Source organism: Leucoraja erinacea, chromosome 22 (genome assembly GCF_028641065.1).
Source record: "Leucoraja erinacea ecotype New England chromosome 22, Leri_hhj_1, whole genome shotgun sequence".
NCBI classification, from domain to species: Eukaryota; Metazoa; Chordata; class Chondrichthyes; order Rajiformes; family Rajidae; genus Leucoraja; species Leucoraja erinaceus.
In genome coordinates this window covers 12,818,233-12,841,006 of record NC_073398.1, presented here as the reverse complement: position 1 = coordinate 12,841,006, position 22,774 = coordinate 12,818,233, and the positions used below count along the sequence as shown (strand labels likewise).

The window sequence follows — 22,774 nt, the reverse complement described above, 5'->3', positions numbered from 1 at the left end:
TTTTAACAAAAAATATAATTAGACGTGCCATTCAAATCAAGGGCTTATAGTATCATATTGGTTACATTAAAGGGCCTATCCCACTGTACGAGGTAATTCAAGAGCTCTCCCTAGTTTAAAAAAAAATCAAACTCGTAGTAAGTATGTAGAATGTACGTAGCGGGTACCACGGAGCTCGGGACGTCTCTTAGTGGCTCATAACGCTAACGGCAGGTACTCGGGAAATGCGATAAGCTCGTGAAGATTTTTCAACATGTTGAAAAATGTCCACGAGAGCCCCGAGTAACTACGAGCAGCTATTACCGTAATTCTCCGAGTTCCAATCAGGGGAAACTTGGGAGAACTCTTGAATTACCTCGCACAGTGGGACAGGCCCTTAATAATAATGCAGAGGCTTGAAATAATGATCAAAGCCAGGCAGAATAAGGAGCTAATACAAGTATGGGAGACCATAAATTGTAACAAAATTTGGTCAATATGCCCTTAAATGAAAGAAATTGAATGTACTTGTCCAATGTGATTCCATGTGATTCCTGGCCCACAGAAATGTGTTGATTCAGAACATGGCTCTTACAAGCCTAACTCAGTCAGTCCAATGCTGGCTTTGTTATTGATTCTCGTGTCCTGATCAGTAATAAAATAAACAAGAAGGAATATATTTTGAACTGCGAGTAAAGATATTAAAAGTTTAGAAACACTCCAAAGACCCAAAGTAGGTAATCAACGTAAGGTATTCAACCTGAACTGATACATTTATCCCACAGATGGGGCCCAACATTTGGAGCATTTTCTGTTTTTAATAAAACATTCCAGTAGTTGCTGTTTTTTAATCATTTTTAATTACTACAAAGAATATTTTATCAGGAAAAGCCTGTCCAGTGATTTAAAAGGATGGCTGTACTTTATCGCATGGATCATTGAAAGATCATATATTAACCTTTATTGTGCTTGGATTAGAAAATTAAACATAACGTTTTGATGAAATTATGAAGACCATTATTTAGTTTTCTTTCCCTAAGAAAATATCTGGAAAAGAGGGACATTAGATGGAATACCAAGAAAAATCTCACTAAAGATTGAATAGAATCAGTCCACTAGTTATAGCATTGATACATACATTTTGTATGAGCTTCAGTAGATTATGAGGGTTGGTTTCTCTTGAATGATCTACACCAATTTTTAAAATACATTCACAGGGTCTAAGTTGTTGGCAGGTTAAGCATTTAATAACCTTATCTAAATGCTCTTCAACTAAATGGCCTCATCAGCCATTTGAGAGACAGCTAAGAAGCTATCATTTGGGATCCTTGTCTCATGGTAAAGATTGGACATTTAGGATGAGCCGAAAATATTTTTTTCTTTAGGATTTTCTACCACAGATGGCTGTGCTTGCTGAGTTACTGAATAATCTAGAGTGTCGAAAGTAATGAAAGCAAATGGGGAGGGAGGAAAATGCAATTGATATAAAACTTCAACCATGTGCCTTACCTTGATGAAGCAAGCTTCAGAGCCTTGTTTCCATCTCAGATATTCTTAAGATAATGAACATTGAATTGCTTGTGAGAGAAAAATCTGCACTATAAGTGTTGTTTAAGTTCTTTATTAATCAAATATGTACATCTCAGAGTGGTCATACTGATAAACAAAAGTTGCCAAAAACGGAAAGAGAATTGGAGCATGATAAAGTAATTCAGCCCTTCACAGCTATTCAACTTGATTGAGGCTGATATCTGACTCAATACCATCTTTTTGTGCTCTTCCCTTATCCCTTGATACCTCTTGTGTCTCAGTAATTATCTGTCTGTTCGACCTTGCATCCTGTGTCTTGGCCTGTACAGCCATCATGTAATTCCATAGCTTAACCGTTTGCTTAGTAAAGAAGTTTCTCCCTATTAAGTATAAACGTTGATAGATGAGGAAACCAAAATTGGACATAATATTCGAAATGTGATCTCATCAAGGCCCTGCATTATTGTAGTAAATTATACTTATTCCCCTAGTTATGTTTTCTTGTTGATGCATTTAGGATTCTCCTCACAATTCACAATCCAACCCAGCATAATGTAATTGACAAAATTCAAAATATTAAATTTTATTTCCACAATCAAATTATTTATGAATAGCAGAAGCCCAAATATTCTTGTTGTATCCTTCACAATAGCACCTGCCACCCCAAAAAGCGTTTATTTATTCCAATTATTTGTTTCCTCTCCGTCGCATTTAAATACCTCAATTTTGCACTCTAACCTTTCGAGTTGGTCGTTTATAAAACCTTTGAAAATCCAATCACTTTACATCCACTGCTTATTCCTTATCCACCTTACCAGTTATATTTTCAAAAAACTCCAAAGATTTGTAAGCTACTACTTCCTTCATGGAAATCCATGTTGACAATGTCTAATCTTGTTCATATTGTTCTTGTTTCCTGTTACCTCATCCTCTGTAATAGGCTCTAGAAATTTCCCTTCTATTCATGATCAAGTAACAGGTCTGCCCTTTCTTTTGTTTTCTCTCTCCCCTTTTTAAATGGCAGGATTACATTTGCCATCCTCCAATCTGCAGAAACGATTCCATGATTCATAGAATTCTTGAAAATGCAACCAATATATCCATTATTTCCGTAACCAACTTTTTTAGTTTTCTGGGAAGCGCGTTACCAAGTCCTAGTAATTTATTAGATTCAGTGTCACAAATTTCTCCAATTGTATTTTCTTACTAATGCTAATTTTTGTGTACTTTAGCTTCTTGATTTCTTAACCATTCCGGAAAATTACCAGTATTCCCTTCTGTGGCACAGAGCCAATGCATTTGGATCATTACTCTGCATTCTTCTCATTCCCTGCAATGAGTCTCCCTCTTCTGTGCAATAAATGAAGTGCTGGAAACTCAATGGACCAGGCAGCTTCCATGGAAGTAAACAGACAGACGATATTTTGGGTTGTGATCCTTCTTCAGACTCATTTAAATCATTTTAACATAGAGCTCTTTTATATTTTTTGACATCATTACAAAAAATGTTGCAGAAATCATTTAATTTTTATTTTGCACAACAGACAAACGAATGTGTACCTGGATGTGTGTGTCCTGAAGGTAAAGCTGAAGATGACAGTGGAAACTGTGTTTTGACCGAAAATTGCCCTTGTCTATATGCAGGGAGTAGTTATGCCAAAGGAAAAGAAATCCAACTTGATTGCAGCCAGTGGTGAGGCCCAGCAAATGTAAAACTGATAAATCTGAAATATTAAATGGTGCTTGATATTATGGCACAAGTTTCACCATTCTTTATATTGCAGCAAATGCCAAGGTGGTTCATGGAGCTGCACTGATAAGCCATGCCCAAAGACCTGTCAAGTTTATGGTGAAGGTCATTACATAACATTTGATGATTTTCGATTCACGTTCGAGGGTAATTGTGAATATATATTTGTTCAGGTAAATTGCAATTACCAAGAATTTAACCTACTTTTAAGAGAAAACGATTAATATATGTGCATGTAATCGGATTAACGTTAAACAAAGATTTAAACAAATATAACAATACTTGTTACCAATAAGTAAATTACAACATAGCTCATTTAAGTTCCTCTTCAACCTGACTATATAATTAATCACAGTACTGAATTACGACTAAAAAAGTTTTGTGCATTTTTCTCGTTATATTGATATGTACTGTTGATTGGTTTTGATTACTAAACTGTTTACTGGAATATAAACTACACTCCATGAATTTGTTTCAAACTGTCATATATTCAGGACCATTGCAATGGAAAACGTGGTACATTTCAAGTGCTCGTAGAAAATGTTCCTTGCTGTGAAAATGGAGTGACATGTTCAAGAAATATTATGATTATATTTAAGGTATATCTACTAATTTACAATTATTACCTAACTATGTTCAATGGTGCCTTTATTGTCACATGTGTGAAGTGCTAACATAGTGAAATTATTTTTCATACAAACAGTCCAGTAGAATCTTACCATGCACTCTTGATCCACGATTAACAAGTTTACAGAAATAGTCTCGTGAACCCGCATGCAGGAGGCACCATGCTCTAGTTCTTATCAGCGGTGCCTATACCAGGCAAGTCCCAAGCTGTTGTGGGCCTCCTGCCATCTCCTTCCTTGGATGCCATGTCCCTCACCTCGCCCGTCCACCTTTGCTCCCCGGTGGTACCTCCCACAGCCAATCACAAAGGTATGGTAGGCCAGACACCGGTTCCCTCTCCCCTCCTATCAGCCTAGCTCCTCGCCCATCGCGTCCATCGTCGCGAACTCCATCTGTTTCTGTTGCTACTTTCATTAAACAACAAACATCAATCAGTACACACAAGAACAGGCCTTTTGGCCCACATTGTCTGTGCAAAACATGCAGGGGCGGAAAACCCGTGGGGGGGGGGGGCAGAGGGGACATGTCCCCCCAAGTTTTGAGAGGTGGGGGACATCCCCCCCCCCCCCCCCACCCCCAAGTTTTTGTCATCCGGATTTTAAAATCTCCGCTTTCTGCGAGACAGTAGAGGTGGGACTGCTGATCGAGGGCACCGATTGGACGAGAGAGATCTTTGAGCAGAACCACACACAATACTCCAACGTCCTATAGAACCGCAACATGACTCTTATATTCCATTCTGTGATCTATTAAGGCAAACATGACAAAAATGTTGTAAAAATGCAAAATTTTGGTTCTGAATATTGAAGATCAATTTGATTATTAAGCATTAATTTGCAAGAGTTTATTTGCCATTAGGGAGAAGAAATACATTTGGAAGATGGGAAAGTAAACGTGTTTGGTGAAAATACAAATTCAAGTTGCACAGTTGATTCTTATTCACTTCACACTGTTGGGCTTTATTTAAGCCTGACATTCACCAATGGAATCACTGTGATTTGGGACAAACACACAAGGTTCTCAGTCACACTTGATAAACACTGGAAGGTGGGTGACGTTTTGACTTTAAGCATTTTCTTTTGGTTGTGAATCTTTTTCCTCAATCCAGACAAATGGAAGCTGAGATGTCACTGAACAGTAGAATATGAAGATCTATCAGACAAGTTATCAGCAATGTGATGCTCAGGAGAAAAATGCTTGATTAGATGAGGCTATTTATGACCAAAATAAAAGCATTCTTTTCTGAACTAAAGCACATCGTATTGAAGGTACACAAAAAAGCTGGAGAAACTCAGCGGGTGCAGCAGCATCTATGGAGCGAAGGAAATAGGCAACGTTTCGGCCCGAAACGTTGCCTATTTCCTTCGCTCCATAGATGCTGCTGCACCCGCTGAGTTTCAACAGCTTTTTTGTGTACCTTCGATTCTCCGGCATCTGCAGTTCCTTCTTAAACACATCGTATTGATATTGGCAGAGAAGAAAGCTTTCATATTGATGGAATATCAGCATATATGCATCAATAATGGATCAAATTGGATATGGAAAAGGAAAAAAAAGACCAATCGAATGATGTAACCTAAGGGGTGTAATCCAACGAGAAAAATAAAATGTTAATTTTCCTCATCATTCCTCAATGCACTGTGAATTTCCCCCAGATCTTTTAAATTTCCAGGGCATCAAATAGAAAAATAATACAACTGGAGAAATTTCAGACGGGTTTGCCATGGATCAATGTTTATGAGTGGTAAATTCCTACAACTCCTCACATAAATGTTGAGCCATTTGCAAAGAGTTCAGGGAGATGGCCTACAAATATATCTTGACCCTAACCAGCTCTGTAATGGTGTGTGCATTTTTTTGTTATGTACTTCACCTGTTTTGTAGCCACTGTTCAGAACAGTTGAACACTTGGAAAGGACACAGAGTTGCGCATGTTTAAGGATACATAGCCTCAAGGGTTGGATACATCAATACACTTGCTCCTCTCTGTGTGCAGAAATATCTACTCAACTCAATCATACTGTGGCTGGACCTTTTCCTATGACAGTGGTCCATAAGCCCAACATTCAAACCACAACATCTGGTCTGTCAAGCTCCCCACCAATGTTCACTGATATTGTCTCTCATTCTTCTAAACTTCAGAGAATATGACCATATTTTATCCACTCTGCATTTCCAGGAATAAGACTAGAGAACGCTCAGTCTCCTTCCTATATGACATGGATTTCTTTTCTTAGGGTAGCTGTTCACTGCTCCTTATGTGCTTTCACTAAAGTTCCGCATTACAGCAAGGCATCTTTGTGCTCCCGCATGTTTAGTTTAGTTTAGAGATACAGCGCGGAAACAGGCCCTTTTGGCCGACCAATGATCCCCGCACATTAACACTTTCCTACATCCACTAAGGACAATTTTTACATTTACCAAGCTAATTAACCTTCAAACCTGTATGTCTTTGGAGACGTACATCTTTGGAGACATTGATGAGGGAAACATAACCGTGAAATGAAATTTAACAAGAGGGCTGAATTGACAGTGAAAGCATTGATAAATGGCATGCAATGGTCAACATTCTTTAAACCCCCTCGCCTGTTTTCAGATTCTTGCGGGTGAGAGAAAAAAAAATTGCAGGATTTTAATTAATCATATGGTGTATTACTATTGATACCATTTGGTATAATCCTACAAAAACAAGATCAAAGCATTCTGCTTTATCCTCAGTTTCAAGTTTACTTAACCAAAGATCTTGCCAGTGACACAGCACCAGAGGCCCAGGTTCAATCCTGACTATGGGTGCGGTCTGTGCAGAATGTGTACACTTGGATTCCCTGTGACCACATGGATTTCCTCTGGGTGCTCTAGTTTCCACCCACATCCCAACACAAAAAGATGCTGGAGTGGAATTGCTGTGCATTTGTGACTGTCCACACCGTAGGCCGAAAGACCATCAAAGACCAACATGATACCAAACAACGAGGCCAGCAGATTTGCATTCCAGTCCACTTCTGTACTGCATGTTGTTTTTAATGAGAATTTAGAACTGCAGAAATGTACAGCACAAAAACGTGTCTATTTGGCTCATTCTATATATTGTCGCCATTATGCTCATTTATGCTGATCACATTTGTTCGTATCTCTCTGTGATTTTCCTGACCAAGTACCAGTCGAATTTCCTTTTAAACATTGTAATTGTATATGCTTCCACTGTAACAAACCCAGCTCACCCAATAGTTCTTTACAACTGCAGCATTCCATTCCAAGCAATATCCTGGTAAAAATCTGCACTCTCTACATTATCATATCCTTCCTGGAGTGTGGAGCCCAAAACTGTCTGATCTAACAAATGTTTTGTACAACTTTAATATGACACCCCGACTATTATTCACAATGCTCTCAACTATTATACTCAACTGATCTTCTCCTGTATCCTTTTTCCCTAAACCAGTAATGCTGTGGTCAAGTCATGGCATGTCAGCCGAGGTGAACTGACATATTTAGCATGAACCAATGTAGGTGTAAAGATAACATGATCAAATGTGGTAACAGAAAAATGGTGATATTTGCAGGCTGAAAGCATATATTTCTGAATGGTGGATTATAGAAACATAGAAAATAGGTGCAGGAGTAGGCCATTCGGCCCTTTGAGCCTGCACCGCCATTCAATATGATCATGGCTGATCATCCAAATCAGTATCCTGTACCTGACTTCTCTCCATACCCCCTGGTCCCTTTAGCCACAAGGGCCACATCTAACTCCCTCTTAAATATAGCCAATGAACTGGCCTCAACTACCTTCTGCGGGAGAGAATTCCAGAGATTCACCACTCTGTGTGAAAAAGGTTTTCCTCATCTCGGTCCTAAAAGATTTCTCCCTTATCCTTAAACTGTGACCCCTTGTTCTGGACTTTCCCAACATTGGGAACAATCTTCCTGCATCTAGCCTGTCGAACCCCTTAAGAATTTTGAAAGTTTCTATAAGATCCCCCCTCAATCTTCTAAATTCTAGCGAGTACAAACCGAGTCTATCCAGTCTTTCTTCATATGAAAGTCCTGACATCCCAGGAATCAGTCTGGTGAACCTTCTCTGTATTCCCTCTATGGCAAGAATGTCTTTCCTCAGATTAGGAGACCAAAACTGTACGCAATACTCCAAGTGTGGTCTCACCAAGACCCTGTACAACTGCAGTAGAACCTCCCTGCTCCTATACTCAAATCCTTTTGCTATGAGTTTTATGTAATTTTATTTGTTAGTCTACTTGAACATTGACTATGGAATGCCTGATTAACATCTTCAACAACATTTTTGATTATTTTGTAACTGGTACAATAGGATAAAGTGTGTGGTCTCTGTGGAAACTTCAATGATAACACTGAAGATGATCTTACAACAAGATTTAAGTCTCTGGCAAGCAATTCCATTGAGTATGGAAACAGTTGGAAGTCTACAGATTCCTGCCCAAGTTCAGTAACTCAATCATTCCCCTGTGAGGAAAATCCATTCTGTTCACCCTGGGCAACAAAGAAATGTTCCATAATTAATAATCCAAATGGAGAGTTTCAACAATGTCACAGTAAGGTAAGATACTATTATAAATCTACTCTTCAAATTTCCATAATTGTAATGATATGCTTGTAGGAATAATTCTATTTGCATATGGTAAGGTAAGGTTGCTTAGTTTCTGCAAAAGTGTAATTCTGCATAGAACATAGAACAGTATAGCATAGGAATGGGCTCCTTCCCACAATGTTTATGCCAAACATGATGCCTAATTAACGGATCTCATCTGTCTGTACATGATTCGTATTCCTCTATTCCCTGTAATCTCATGTTCCTTACTGAGTATGTTCTCATTCTCAAGTCTGGTGGAGCAAAGCATATGAGTACCAAGGTAGACATAAGAAACTGCAGATTCTGCAATGTAGAGCAAAAATACAAAGCTCTGGATGAATTCAGTGGGTGAAGCAGTATCTTTGGAGTATATGGACAGATGATGTTTTGAGTCAGGACCCTTTCATAAACTGTTGGAGGAGACTGGAGAAAACTGGAAAAAAGAGGGTGGGGAAAGTCTGACAACTGATTAGTGGATATAGGATGGGGGGAGATGAGTTGGGTGAAGGGTGATTGGCAGATAGGTGGAGAAAGTGACAGACAAGAAGTGAAAAGCAGACAGAAGGGTGTAAGATAAATAAATAAGAGTGACAAGTGTAAAGCCAGAGGATGGTCAGAAGGAATAGGAGTAGAATTAGGCCATTTTGCCCATCAAGCCTACTCCGCCATTCAATCCTGGCTGATCTATCTCTCCTTCCTAACCCCATTCTCCTGACTTCACCCCATAACTTCTGACACTTGCACTAATCAAGAATCTATCTATCTCTGCCTTAAAAATATCCATTGACTTGGCCTCCAGAGCCTTCTGTGGCAATGAATTCCAAAGATTCATCACCCTCCAGCTAAAGACATTTCTCCTCATCTCCTTCCTAAAAGAATGTCCTTTAATTCTGAGGCTATGACCTCATTCTGCTAAACTCCAGTGAATACAGGCCCAGTGCTGACAAACACTCATCATAGGTCAACCTACTAATTCCTTGGATCATTCTTGTAAACCTCCTCCAGACCCTCTCCAGAGCCAGCACATCCTTCCTCAGATATGGTGCCCAAAATTGCTCACAATATTCCAAATGCGGCCTTACCAGAGCCTTTTAGAACCTCAACATTACAGAAGGGATACGATTGGACAGTGGAGAAGGAAAAGAGGGAGGTTAAAATGGAAATGGTGGACACAGAGATGAGAGGGGTGGGAAATGAGTGTCCAAAGAGGAAAACAGAACAGGGCGCTTAGAGTGGCGGAAGAAATGTGTGTGCACCAGGGTGATGAGAAGGAAGTGAAGGAGTAGGTAGGAGGGTATAACTAGAAATTGGAGAAATCAGTCTTCGTACCACTAGGTTGTAGGGTATTCAAATGGCATATGAGGTGACGTTCTCAAAATGGGAAGCCAAGGCAGAATGATCAGTATGGGAAGGAGAGTTAAAATGGTTAGCAACCGGGATCTCCACCTGACCTTGATGGTCAGTTAGCTAGTACTCGATGAATCTATGCTATTGTTGTCTCATCGAAATAGCGAAGACCATATCTGGAGGGCCAAATGCAATAGACGAGGTTGAAAGAAATGCTGTGAGCCACTGCCTCCCTTGGAAGGGCTGTGGGGATCCTTGGATGGAAGTGAGAGGAAGTGAAGGGACATGTTGAATTGAATTTCCTTTTATTGTCATTCAGACCTTACGGTCTGAATGAAACGGTCTGTTTTAACACTTTTGTGGTGTCAGAGAAAAATGCCTCAGGAGGCAGCACAAAAGGAGTCTTTTTAATCGAGCATCTTCAGCAAAAGCTGACAAGTAGATAATCTCTGTATCTGAGATGGCCACCACCATAGGCATCAGTATCTGTCCTGCAGTTGGTTTCACTGGAAGTAGTTTGGTCATCTGAGCACAAGATGGTGTAAGGTCCTAATAATTGACAGGATTTTGTGCTGCTCATGTCTGTTCCAAATCCTGTTGTGTTTCCGTTGTACATTCTTGTCTTATCTGAATCTGACTGAACGACATCTAGTGGAAAAATTACCAGTCCTATCATATGCGACAGATGAAATATAATTCAGCCAATTAAAGCCATATTAACACTAAACTTAGTGATTGAAACTTAGTGCATTTCAGATCCCCACATTTTTGAAAGAATATGACTGGAGTGAGTGCAGAGATAATGAACCAGGATGTTACCTGGATTGGAGGACTTTAATTATGTGGACTGATTGGTTGGGATGGATGTGTCTTTCCTGGAGCAAAAAAGGTTGAGAAGTTACCTGATGGAGGTGTATAAAAACATAGGCGTTCATAGATTGGGTAGACAGTCAGAATCATATTAGCTTGGTAGGGATATCAAAACCAAGTGGGCATAGGTTTAAAGCGGGAGGAGGTCGTTTGAAATGTGGTCTGAGGGAAACATTCGTTATGCAGAAAATGGTTGATATCTTGAAATGGTGGTGGCAAATCTTCAAAGATGTGAAACTGCCGGGTGTAAAGTTAGGTGTTAGCGTTGACCATGTCATCCCTGGAGTTCTTTGTAACAATTCCTTTGGACCATATTCGCCCCAAATCATCTCCTTTTGATCATGTATTGTTTTCATGCTGTTGTTGAAATTTAAAATAAACATTCTGCTTGTTTAAATGAAAAATAATGTATATTTTTTCTGTTGATTTGATTTCTGACTCCCTGGCATTTTAACAGGTTGACCCTAACCCATACTATGAAGCTTGTCTCCAAGAAGCTTGTGCTTGCGATAAAGAGGGGAAGTACCTGGGTTTCTGTACTGCTGTAGCAGTGTATGCAGAGGCTTGTAATAAAGCTGGTGTTTGTATTCGCTGGAGAACTCCTGAACGATGTCGTAAGTCTAAATTAATCCGACCTCCCCATGTCCAGGTACCACCTGTCTCATCCCTTACTCCCTGTTTTCCGCACTTCATCTTTTCCACCTCCATATTTGTACACAATTTTACTAGACTGGCTTTGATAGCTGCTTTCTCCTCACTAGCAATTTCTGTCATCACTTGTTCCTCTGCTGCTCTATTTGTTCTGAGGTCCCCCCACTCATTAGCTGCTTACTTTCCCATTTCATTTTAACTGGTTCTATCTATGCCCACAGTCTTGTTTCTGTCCAGCCCATATTCCACTGCCTACTGTTTGTTTGACCTGGATGCTGTCCTTAACAGTTTTATAATCTGGCCATCAGTGAGAGTGGACAGAGAGGGACTGCTGTTTTGTTTGCCTGTTCTGTCAGGCCATTCTCACGCCTTCCTCCCTTGTTTGGACACCACCTCCAATCATGGACCCGGAGGCCCCAGCTGTAACATCTCATCTCCTTCACCCATCTCTGTCGCGTGCAGCAGTCCCTTGTGAAGTGTCCCGGCCGCTGGCACACAAAGCAAGTCCTTCTGTCCCCCCAGCTGCTCCATTCACTACAGCCAGCATGTGACCTCTCCACTCATCTACTACTCCCCCCCCCCCCCCCCCCACCCCATGAAACTATTATGGAATAGGTAGATCCCATAGTTATTCCAAAGACTAAAACCTCCTAGTGGCCTGAGCTTGGCCTTTCCTTCAGCAATTTCAGAAGACTAGATCATCCTAACCAGGATTCATATGCCTGATATTTATGTTCTGCATAATCCGTAGCAGGCTCATCAGCTCTCTAAACCACTTACGTAATCATTCCCCATTGCTCTCACCCCACCCAGTCGCTGCCTCACTTCCCCCTAAAAGGTACAAAACCTCTCCTCATCACTGGCACTCCCACTGGTTGCCCGTGTATCATCTTATACCCCCTGAACCATATTGGCCTACATATCTCCTGGGCATACATGTATGTCTTTAGGGCGTGCCTGACGAATCTCAATCATTTATTCTAACTTGTGCCGAAATTCTGCATTCCCACATGCAACTCTAAATGAGATACAGTAGATACAAAACTCTGGAGTAACTTAGCGGGGCAGGCAGCATCTCTGGAGAGAAGGAATGGGTAACTTTTGGGTCGAGACCATTCTTCAGACCAGCATCTGCAGGTCCTTCCTACACAACTCCAAGTGAGGGCAGTTCAGATAGAATGCTCTGCACCACTCTGGGCTGAAGTATAAATGAATGGCGGTAATCAGTGTCATGGATTGGCTAGGGCCATCAGGATTATGGGCCTGCTATTGTATGACCTCAATAGGTGTAATCTTAACAGTCATGACTGCGCATAACTTCCTCTGTTTACTGGCATATTCCCACATCAACTTCCCAGGTCAGCACATCACAGACAACCTTGTCACCTTCCTCATTCACATTTACCATGACTGCTACCCAGTAGACGCCCACCTGTTGTACCCTTTTCAATTCATCTCTCAGATTATCCGTCATTAACTACTTGTTCCCTATATTGTTCTAATTCCTCTATTAGCTTCTCCTCTCTCTATTAGCTCTACTTCCTCTATTAGCCTCTCCCTCACCCTCTCCCTCTCCTTCTCCCTCCCTCTCTCCCTCTCTCCCTCTCTCCCTCCCCCCCTCTCCCTCTCCATCTCCCTCTCTCTCAACTGTTCCTTACATTCCTTACATAAAAGACAAATGAAGCACAAAAGTAGAACAGATCTGTAAAATCAGAGAGTATGTTCTCTGCAATCTCCCCCTTCTGGGTCACTGGCCTCAAAATGTCAGCAGTATTCCCTTTCATATGACATGTGAACCATTCTTACCCTTTCTCTCAGGGCTTATTTCAAAGATATTCTTCACAACCATAAGCATACTCTAACAACCAGTGGACAAGCTCCCAAACGTGTCTATAGACTACCCTCTGGCAATCCGACCAGTCAGTAACCACCTTTCACAACTGGTGTTCCTGTCATACCAAACTACCCAGTGCTATCTGATTACTAGTCCCTTGCACGTATACACACACACACACACCTTTTTATCTGCCTCTTCAGCACTCCACCATGTTCTTTGATATACTATAATCCTGTGGTTTCTGGTCTGAACAGATCGAAGGACTTGGTGTTACACTTAAGAATACTCGCTCCCTAAGACTGCTGAGGGTGCTGGCCACATAATGGGGAAGAAGTAGGGTCTCGACCTGAAACATCACCCATTCCTTCTCTCCAGAGATGCTTCCTGTCCCGTTGAGTTATTTCAGCATTTTGTGTCTACCCAGAATTAGTGTTGTGAGAGCTAACTCTCTTGAGTACAAATATACCACATTGCTAGACAGAGACAAATATGATCATGCTTTTTTTTTAAATGACAAAATAAGTATGGTCTGGAAGCTTTCTTCATCTCTGTCACGACGGTGTGAAATAATTAAAGCTGAAGATTTCTGGTTTGTGGTACGCCCAATTAACTGAAGAAGGGTCCTGACCTGAAATATCACCTATCCATGTTCACCAGAGATGCTGCCTGACCTGTGGAATTACTCAAATACTTTGTGTCTGTTTTTCAATTAACATACTCAAATGTCTTAGCTCTTAATTTCTAACTGATTACTGCTTTTAATAAACATTCGAAGAGATATTCTGAGGAATGGTTCTTATTTTGCATTAATGGTAGCTACTTCCATATAATGTTATAACCTGCGAATAATTCCCATCAGTAGTTCTTCAATCGGGTTTGGATGATGATGTGAAACAACTCTTTTTAATCATTTGTGCGTTGACTCATTTACTGACAATGGTATGCTAACTCTTTTCATTTTATGTTGCAGCTGTTTACTGTGACTATTATAATGACGACAATGAATGTAGCTGGCACTACAAGCCGTGTGGAACATTGACAGCTAAAACATGTTCGGATCATACAATTAAAAAAAAGCTCTCTGCAGTTATTGAAGGTGGGTTTATTTCACAACTTTACCATAACTTGGTTAAGCTGTTGGATTTTTATGATGTATGTTTATATTGATTTTAATGTGGTGAGGTCCTATTTTTTGTTTAATTTAGTTTGGAGTTACAGTGTGGAAACAGGCCCTTCAGCTCCGGTGCACTAGTTCTATCCTACAAACTAGAGACAACTTGCTGAAGTAAATTAACCCACAAACCTGCATGTCTTTGTAACGTGGGAGGAAACTGGAGCACACGGAGAAAACCCATGTGGTCACAGGGAGAACAAGCAAACTCGATAGAGACGGCACCCAATGTAAGGCAGCATCTCTACTTCTGCCCCACTGTGCCGTGCATTTTGTACTGCTAATATTTGAGTGCTGAGTTACACAAACAAAGAACCAAGGTTCAATATTTTGGTAAGCAGTGGCACACATTCAGATCAGCATGGAGAAGACATGGAGAACAACATTGATTTCAATCTATGTGCATTTGTATATTGTCAGACAATACATGGATTTTACTTCGGAGTCACGTGAGTGACTTCGTGAAGAACCCCGCTTCCACGCATGCGTGTCATATCGCTACACGCATTGCAACGAGTCACACAGGGGGAACGGCGTTCCCCAAGCGGGAGAATTTGAAAGTCGGGAACAGCAGGTAAGAGACTCTGCGTTTCCCTTTTTTACTACTTACTTTTAGGTGGCTGCGGAAAGCCGGCGGGGAGACCCGTGGAGGGCGAGCAGCCGGCAGCAGCAACAGCACGAGTTTCCCTGGAGGGGAACAACCTGTGCCCGACTTTGCTCCCGCACCGGCAAAATTCACCTCTCGGCCGGGCGGGAAGCAAAGTAAAGAGGTCCGTATGCCAGTCTCAAGCGAGACTGGCTTGGGACCAGTCGCTAGCAGCCAGCGCAGAGGCTGCGGGACAGACAGCACGGACCAGCGGTACCGGGGCTCGAAACACTCAGCGAGTGCAGAGGCACTGATGGAGTAGGAACGGGACGTTGGGGACGAAAACCTTCTCCAAAAGGTAGGCACCGGGATAGGAACAGCCGGGTTTTACCGGCTGCGGAACTGCCGCGAAGGACCAGGCCCGTGGATACCGGGGTCGGTCCGAGCGGCTCGAACCCGCAACGGAGGGAACGACGGTCACCAGCGGGAGAAGGAAAGTCGGGAACAGCAGGTAAGAGACCCTGCGTTTCCTTCCACTTACCTTCTAGGTGCAGACATGGACCGGGTCCATGTAAGCTGCAGAAGGCCGGCGGGAGAACCGCGGAGGAGTGGCAGCAGTGGCAGCAGCGGCAGCGGCAGCAGCAGTGGCAGCCGGCAGCTGCAGGAGTACCGGCAGCTGCAGGAGTACCGACAGCTGCACGAGCACTGGCAGCGGCAGCGGCAGCAGCAGTGGCAGCCGGCAGCTGCAGGAGCACTGACAGCTGCAGGGGCACTGGCAGCGGCAGGAGCAGCATGGGCACATCGATTCCCAACCTGTGCCCAACTTCGCTCCAGCACGGTGAAAACATTTATTTCTCAGCAGCAAAGGACTTTGCAGTTGACTGGCTGCATTCTACTACAAGGGACCAGTATGTGAGTACCAGGGTCGGTCCCAGCAGGGTTTTTTAGTTACAATGATCGCTTCTAGGCTTTTTGGCTAAGATTAAGTGTAGTATCTGTTCTTATCAGTTTAATATCTGATACGTCCCTTATCTAGGGACCATATATTAATAAAATCTATAGTAGCTGTTATCATCAGTTTTAATGTCTTATATGTCCCTTAGCTAAGGACCATATAAGTAGGAGTGCCCAGAATTGAGGGCATTACAGTGGGGTTGACCGGCTGCAACGACCGGAAGGGACCAGTACCGTCAGTACGGGGGTCGGTCCCAGGGGTCTAAGATAAAGGAGCAGCCAGGAGCGCTGAGAGCGTTGGTGCCGGGTTTAAAGGAATAGATGGAAGCAGCTGTGCCAGTTATCCTCCACACCGGCCATATCCACTCCACGGAAGGAAGGACAATACTGGAGAAGGAGGACCGTGGAACAGCGGGCAGCCAGCAGCAGCCAGCGGCACTTGGATCATCCGTAGTGGGATCAGCTGTGCCCGATGTCGGCCCCGCACGGGCCAGCTCCATGCGGCCGAGCGGTAAGGCTAGACACAAATCAAACAAGGTAGTGGACTCAGAGGGTCCGACTTTGCATAAAACCGCCGGCAACCAGCGCCCGAGAGGGCTAGAGCGGGAAGAAGCGGTGTATGGAGCCTTGCTCCAACGTGATAAACCCACAGCAGTACCTTTTTGAGGGCTGCACAATGCTTCTACCCCATCAGAGGGGAGCACTGTGGGTCAGTTCTGGGTTGACTTGCAAGAGGGGTCCGCAGAACAAAAGACAAGTGGGCAGCAGTTAAGCCCACATGGGTACCCCGTGCGGGACCCTAGAGATCTCTAACTCTATAAAAAAGAGTAGGCAGGACCCTGATGGGCCAGAGCCTGGTAATACAGCGTCCCATGATCCTAACACAGCAGGGACTCTGCTGGACATGGTGGCTGATTACTTTAACCAAGTCAAACATGGGTAGACTTGGATCCAGGATGGCAATAGTATTACTATATGTCTGGCCACAAACGCCAACAGGGAAAATTTACAGACACTGGCCAGACATCTGCCACCTGGCAACGGTGAGGCATTACAGGTGCCCAGTGTAAACCAATGCATTTGGCAGCATATGGGGACGAACATCAGGAACAGGAACCTTAAAGGAATTGACGGAAGGCATCATAGAATACACCCGCACCCTGGACTAAACGTAGGTAACCAAAGACCATCAAGACGCACTAGCTCTGTTTAGTAATATGCAATATGACCTGAACTACACGTGGAAGGCGGCCATTCAGCCAGCACTGGGACCCCAAAAAATGCTACCATTTGCAAACAAAGAACCGTGAGTGGACAAAGCCAAGACACTGGGGCTCATCAAGGCCAGCGCAAGGGCCTATTTTGGAGCATGATACCGGCCACAGGCCAAAAAAAAAAAAAAAAAAAAAAAAAAAACAAGGAAATAACGCAACCACCGGTAACCATGGAGGTAGGTGGGTGGGGTTTCTTCTGTTTAAAATAGGGACCTACGATGGTAGGGGAGGTTACAACACTACAGTTATGTATGGTATATAATCACTACAGATTCATATAATCTCAGCAGTATTCAGGGTTATCTGATAAGATTTACTCATCCCAATAACCACAGTACAACATACACCAGAAGGGCATTTTGTCCTTACATAAAACCCACATGGTCTACAAAAATTGTACACAAAAGATGTGATTGAGCATACTTTTCATGGAACATTAGAATTGTATCAAACATATTTATTAAAAATAAAATAGAGTAGGGTTGCAGGATTATCATTGATTTTAACCCTAAACACATTTGTTCTAGATATTCATTTTAAGATGGATACTCTTATTCTTGATAAGACTTGGTGTCAGCTGCGGGGTTCTATATGGCAGGCATTGACTTAAAAGAGGAACTTTGGCAATAGAGCTTACAATAGGCGTAATTATTAGCTCCAATATTATTTACTAAAATTCTAAAACCAGCTTGGCATTGTTATGTAACAAAACCATAGGGTGATGTTTTTCCCCCGTTCGGCCCCATCAATGGGGTACTAGGGATAATTCATCTACACTCGGCATCTGGAATTCTCAGAGTTCTGACTGACCTTCTAAATCATGGTATTCGGTCATACAGGGGATGGTTTAGAACCATGTTCCCTAATGAACATAGCCAAAATTATTAATTTATCCAGTGACTGCGGGCAGTCATCCATGCCATAAGACTATGGATTATGGGTTTATAGAGTCTAAAAGACCCACTGCACGGCATTGGGCTGTCAGACAGGACGATGAATCTCATCTCATCTGCACTAAGACTGTCAACACGGAAGCAGTATCTTTGGACACATCAAGAAATGGGGCATATACTGCTTGGACAACAACCTCGACCAAAAGGCCAAGAACATTCTGGCCGTATTGGAATTTTAACAAGCCTCCATTATGATAATCGATGGAGCTACAGTGCCATCAATAGTGCCACAGGTGCACTCTCCAATTACCTATCACAAGGAACGGAGCGGCACGCGGTGGGAACGCACCCCTGGTAAGAAAACCAGGTACTCCGAAATCTGGGACGTGGGTGTCGTTTCTCAACATGCTGAGGAGCTTGTAGCTCATTACAGCGTTGTCACTTCAGTAACAGACCAGGAAGATGGTTATGCTCATGGTGTTATTTACCGCACAACAAGTCCAGCCATTTAGCAAACTGAGCCTGGACTCCCTGATCATCTCACCGAGAAACTGGTGTTGTCATACAGGATTTAATATAAGAAAACAGATCGGGTTTCCTCGGGTCAAGTGTTTGAATTTATGGTACACCCATATGGCAACCGACTGTGTATAGCAAGACACATCTAACAATATATGGAATATACTAAGAACATTCGAGGTCAGAAAATGGAGTTGTTTATCTCTTAAAAGAAACCGCATGAAAGGGTCACGACTCAAACTATATTAGGTGGCTCAAATAGGTCCTAAAAATGACACTAATGTTTTAACTCTCATTCCACCAGGGCTGCAGCAACATCCGCAGCAAAAATTTGTACAGGTACCCACAGACCAAATCCTCAGAATGGCAGGATGGTCATTCAAAAAGGGTTTTTCCACAGGTTTTTATAATAAACCAGTTAAATTTTGGAGCCAACATTTGTATTAAGAATACATTTTATGTCCAACAAAATAATTGCCCGAAAGGTTACAGGGCTATGATTCTCAAATTTAAAAAAAAAAAAAAAAAAAAAGTTATATAATTTTTTTTTTTCATTATACCACACAACTCTTTGTATAATTGTGTTTTAAAATTACTAATGATGCTCTCTCCCAATACCCAAGGCAGTTGTGAAGCATGGACTCGTTCCACGGCATGAGGTCACAGAGCTTTGAAATCTTCACGAAGTCACTCACGTGACTCCGAAGTAAAATAGTAAGATTAAACGAGAACTTACCAGTTTGAAGTTTGATCTGTATTTTATGAGGAGTTACGATGAGGGATTTCGTGCCCTCCGCTCCCACCCTCTTATGATCATATCAAAAACTGGTATCTCTTTGATAATCTTACTATGTTAGATCATTATAGGTTCCTGTGACCTCACACCGCTGCTTTGAAGAATGATACGCATGCGTGGAAGCGGGGTTCTTCACGAAATCCCTCATCGTAACTCCTCATAAAATACAGATCAAACTTCAAACTGGTAAGTTCTCGTTTAATCTTACTATTTTTGCTCATGATTTATGTTATTTCATTCTTGTCTGGAAATGTTGGTGAAACTGGGTAATTGTAATTTCCTGAATGCAAATTTATGTTAATGTGGAAACAGACCAACATGTAAACCAGAATGGTGTAGGGGAGGCAGGAGCCTCTTTTTCCAGAAGCAGTTTATTGAACATTAGAAGAGATATTCTGAAGAATAGTTCTTGTTTTGAATTAATGGCAGCTACTTCCATATAATGTAATAACCTGTGAATAATTCCCCTCAGTAGTTCTTCAATCGTGTTTGGATTATTAAAACAAAGTTCATGCAAGAGAGATAGGATAGAATTATTGTTAACATTTCAGAAGTCCGAAGAAATCTAAGAATCTGCTCATCTAATCCCTATTTCTTGAACAATTGGGCACTGACATTGGATATATTCGGCCACAAGCCTGAAGACACAAACTTCTGCAAAATTCTCCATTTATTAAGCTGAAATATCTGCTCATTGAGCATCCATCCAGCCAACTTGGCATATCCGGTTGGCCATTTAAAGTTCAATTAGGTAGAACACTGTGGGACAAAAGAATAAAGTGTAAGTAATTTAATTTTAATTGAGTGGCCTGCTTGAACTACTACAATCTTGCTGGTGAAGATACTCAAACTGTGCTGTTAAATAACAACTTCCAAGATTTAGATCGTGACTAGCAATACAAATTAGGATGTTGTGCAACTGTGAGGAAACCTGCTGGTAGTGGTGTTCCCCAAGTGGCTTCTGCCTTAATCCTTCTTGAATGTAAAATGTGTACTTTTGAGTGATAGTCAAAATAACCCAGAGAGCAAATTACAGAGTAATTACAGAGTAATTTGTGATGATACAAACTATCCACGTTCCACAGTGAAGCTGCTGAGTTAATCCATTCTTTTGTGTACTGACCAGCATCTGCAGTTGTCATAAGATCATATGTGATCAGAGCAGAATTAGGCTATTCGGCTCATCAAGTCCACTATTTAATCATGGCTGATCATTCTCTCTTTCCTAACCCCATTCTCCTGCCTTCTCCCCATAACCTCGGACATCTGCTCTAATCAAGAATCTATCTATCTCTGCCTTAAATATATCCACTGACTTGGCCTTCACAAAGTGTACCACAGATCACCACCCTTTCACTAAAGACATTCCTCCTCATCTCCTTCCTAAAAGAAGGTCCTTTAATTCTGAGGCTATGACCTCTAGCCATAAACTCTCCTGCTATTGGAAACATCCACTCTATCCAAGCCTTTCACTATTCTGTATGTTGCAATGAGGTCCCCCCTCATTCTTCTAAACTCCAGCGAGTACAGGCCCAGTGTGCCGACAAATGCTCATCATAGGTTAACCTACTCATTCCTGGGATCATTCTTGTAAATCTGCTCTGGACCCTCACCAGAGCCAGCACAACCTTCCTCAGATATGGTGCCCAAAATTGCTCACAATATTCCAAATGAGGCCTGACGTGCGCCTTATAGAGCCTCAGCATTACATCTCTGTTTTTTGTATACAAGCCTTCTCGAAATAAATGCCAGCATTGCGTTTTCTTTCTTTACTACCAATTCGACTTGCAGATTAACTTTTTGGAAAACCTGCACCAGCACTCCCAAGTCCATTTGCACCTACAATTTCTGGATTCTCTCCCCATTTAAGCAATAATCTTTGCAGCATTTTACCTGTGTTTTCTCTGTAGCAGTAACACTGTTTAGTTTCTCTCTATTTGCACCACCTGTTGTAATTATGTATAGAACGGTGGATTGAATGCTAAGCAATGTTTTCACTGTACACATGACAGTAATAAACCAATACCAGAATGTTGAAGATGTGTCAGTTCAGCCACTAAATTATGTGATGAAACCATGAAGTAATATATTGATAATATGATAATAAATGTTAATACCTCATCCTAATTTTACATTTTCTATTGATTAGGCTGCTATCCAAAGTGCCCAGAGACGGCTCCTTATCTGGATGAAAATATCATGAAATGTGTCCGTCTCCATCAGTGCACCTGCCTTTACAATGGGCAAATATATCATGCAAATGAAAACATAATTGGCTGTGGAAACTGGTAAAGTGCTTTACTGTGCTTTCTAATCTGTAATTAAAGTATTTATGTTTGTTGGGAAAGTCACAAACAAGGGATCAAATGTGTAAAATAGTACCAAAGTAGAAATGAAGGAATAATTTATTCCAGTGAACGGATAGAATGTGAAACCTGCTATCACGTGGTGGAGTTGCTAAATGAAAACATGATGGTGAAAAGAATGGGATGACATGTTACTAGTTTGTATTAGGACAACAGAGTGAAAAGAAGATCTTGTGGCACTAAAATATGCCTGAATGCCTCATTTCTGTGCAGCAAGCAATGTAACATAGTATTAAAGCTGCACATTGACTTTTTATTGTTAGACTTGACCCAAAATCTATTTCAGAATTGAGAAATATTTTTCTGTAAATTGGCATTATTTAGATGACTGGAAGCAACTTCATGATTTCACATTGTTCCTCTTATAGTTCAATTGCAGACCCGTAATGAAATTTGGAAAGTTTGGTTTAAGACCTGTAATAATTGGGGCTTCATAAGAAGGTGGTGGATTGGAGGGATTTGTTTATGATTTTCTTTCAATTGATATGGACCTATTTATAATTGATGAATCTAAATGCCTATGAACCGTCAAAACGTCTGCCACTGGCATGGCCTCCCTGGGAAATTCTTCATTAATTAAAAGCGACTTGCTTCCATTAACAAACAAGAAGCAATACTTGCCTCATTGGGTCATTTTGAAAATCCATCATTGGTATTTATCTGAGTCTACCTTTATCATTCCCTTTCAGTTAAATGCATTATTTACATTCTTCTTTTACTGATGTGTATTTCTTTACTTTCCAAAGAACATGAGAATTGTTGCCAAATATAAAGGAAACTATACATACTTTTTGTCAGTTGTCATGCTACTATTAACAGGAATATTGGAGAAGACTAGCTGGGACATTGTTTCACAATTCTATAGATTAAATAAACAAAATAGAGTTACCTATGTCCAACATGCTAGTTAAATTAATGTGCATATCATAATAATTGCAGTGATAGTTTTAAGGTGGAGATTGACAGATTCTTGATTAGTACAGGTGCCAACAGTTATGGGATGAAGGCAGAAGAATGG

At 41.5% G+C, this 22,774-nt stretch overlaps 1 protein-coding gene and 1 pseudogene across 1 annotated transcript; both read left to right on the top strand.

Moving 5' to 3' along the window:
- The first annotated feature begins 385 nt into the window (after positions 1-385).
- Positions 386-21,697, top strand: LOC129708041 (mucin-19-like). Its single transcript, XM_055653583.1, has 7 exons — positions 386-439; positions 3,054-3,202; positions 3,294-3,432; positions 4,745-4,933; positions 11,167-11,323; positions 14,168-14,293; positions 21,540-21,697. The coding sequence occupies exons 1-7, from the start codon at positions 386-388 to the stop codon at positions 21,680-21,682; spliced, it is 957 nt and encodes a 318-aa protein (XP_055509558.1). The 3' UTR covers positions 21,683-21,697.
- On the top strand, positions 15,911-16,077 carry LOC129708072 (U2 spliceosomal RNA; annotated as a pseudogene).
- Positions 21,698-22,774: the final 1,077 nt, after the last annotated feature.

Coding starts and splice junctions, on each gene's coding strand:
- LOC129708041 (XM_055653583.1), top strand. CDS start 386: ATGCAGAGGCTTGAAATAATGATCAAAGCCAGGCAGAATAAGGAGCTA. Junction 440..3,053: donor AGAATAAGGAGCTAATACAA/GTATGGGAGACC, acceptor TTTGCACAACAG/ACAAACGAATGTGTACCTGG. Junction 14,294..21,539: donor GCTCTCTGCAGTTATTGAAG/GTGGGTTTATTT, acceptor TCTATTGATTAG/GCTGCTATCCAAAGTGCCCA.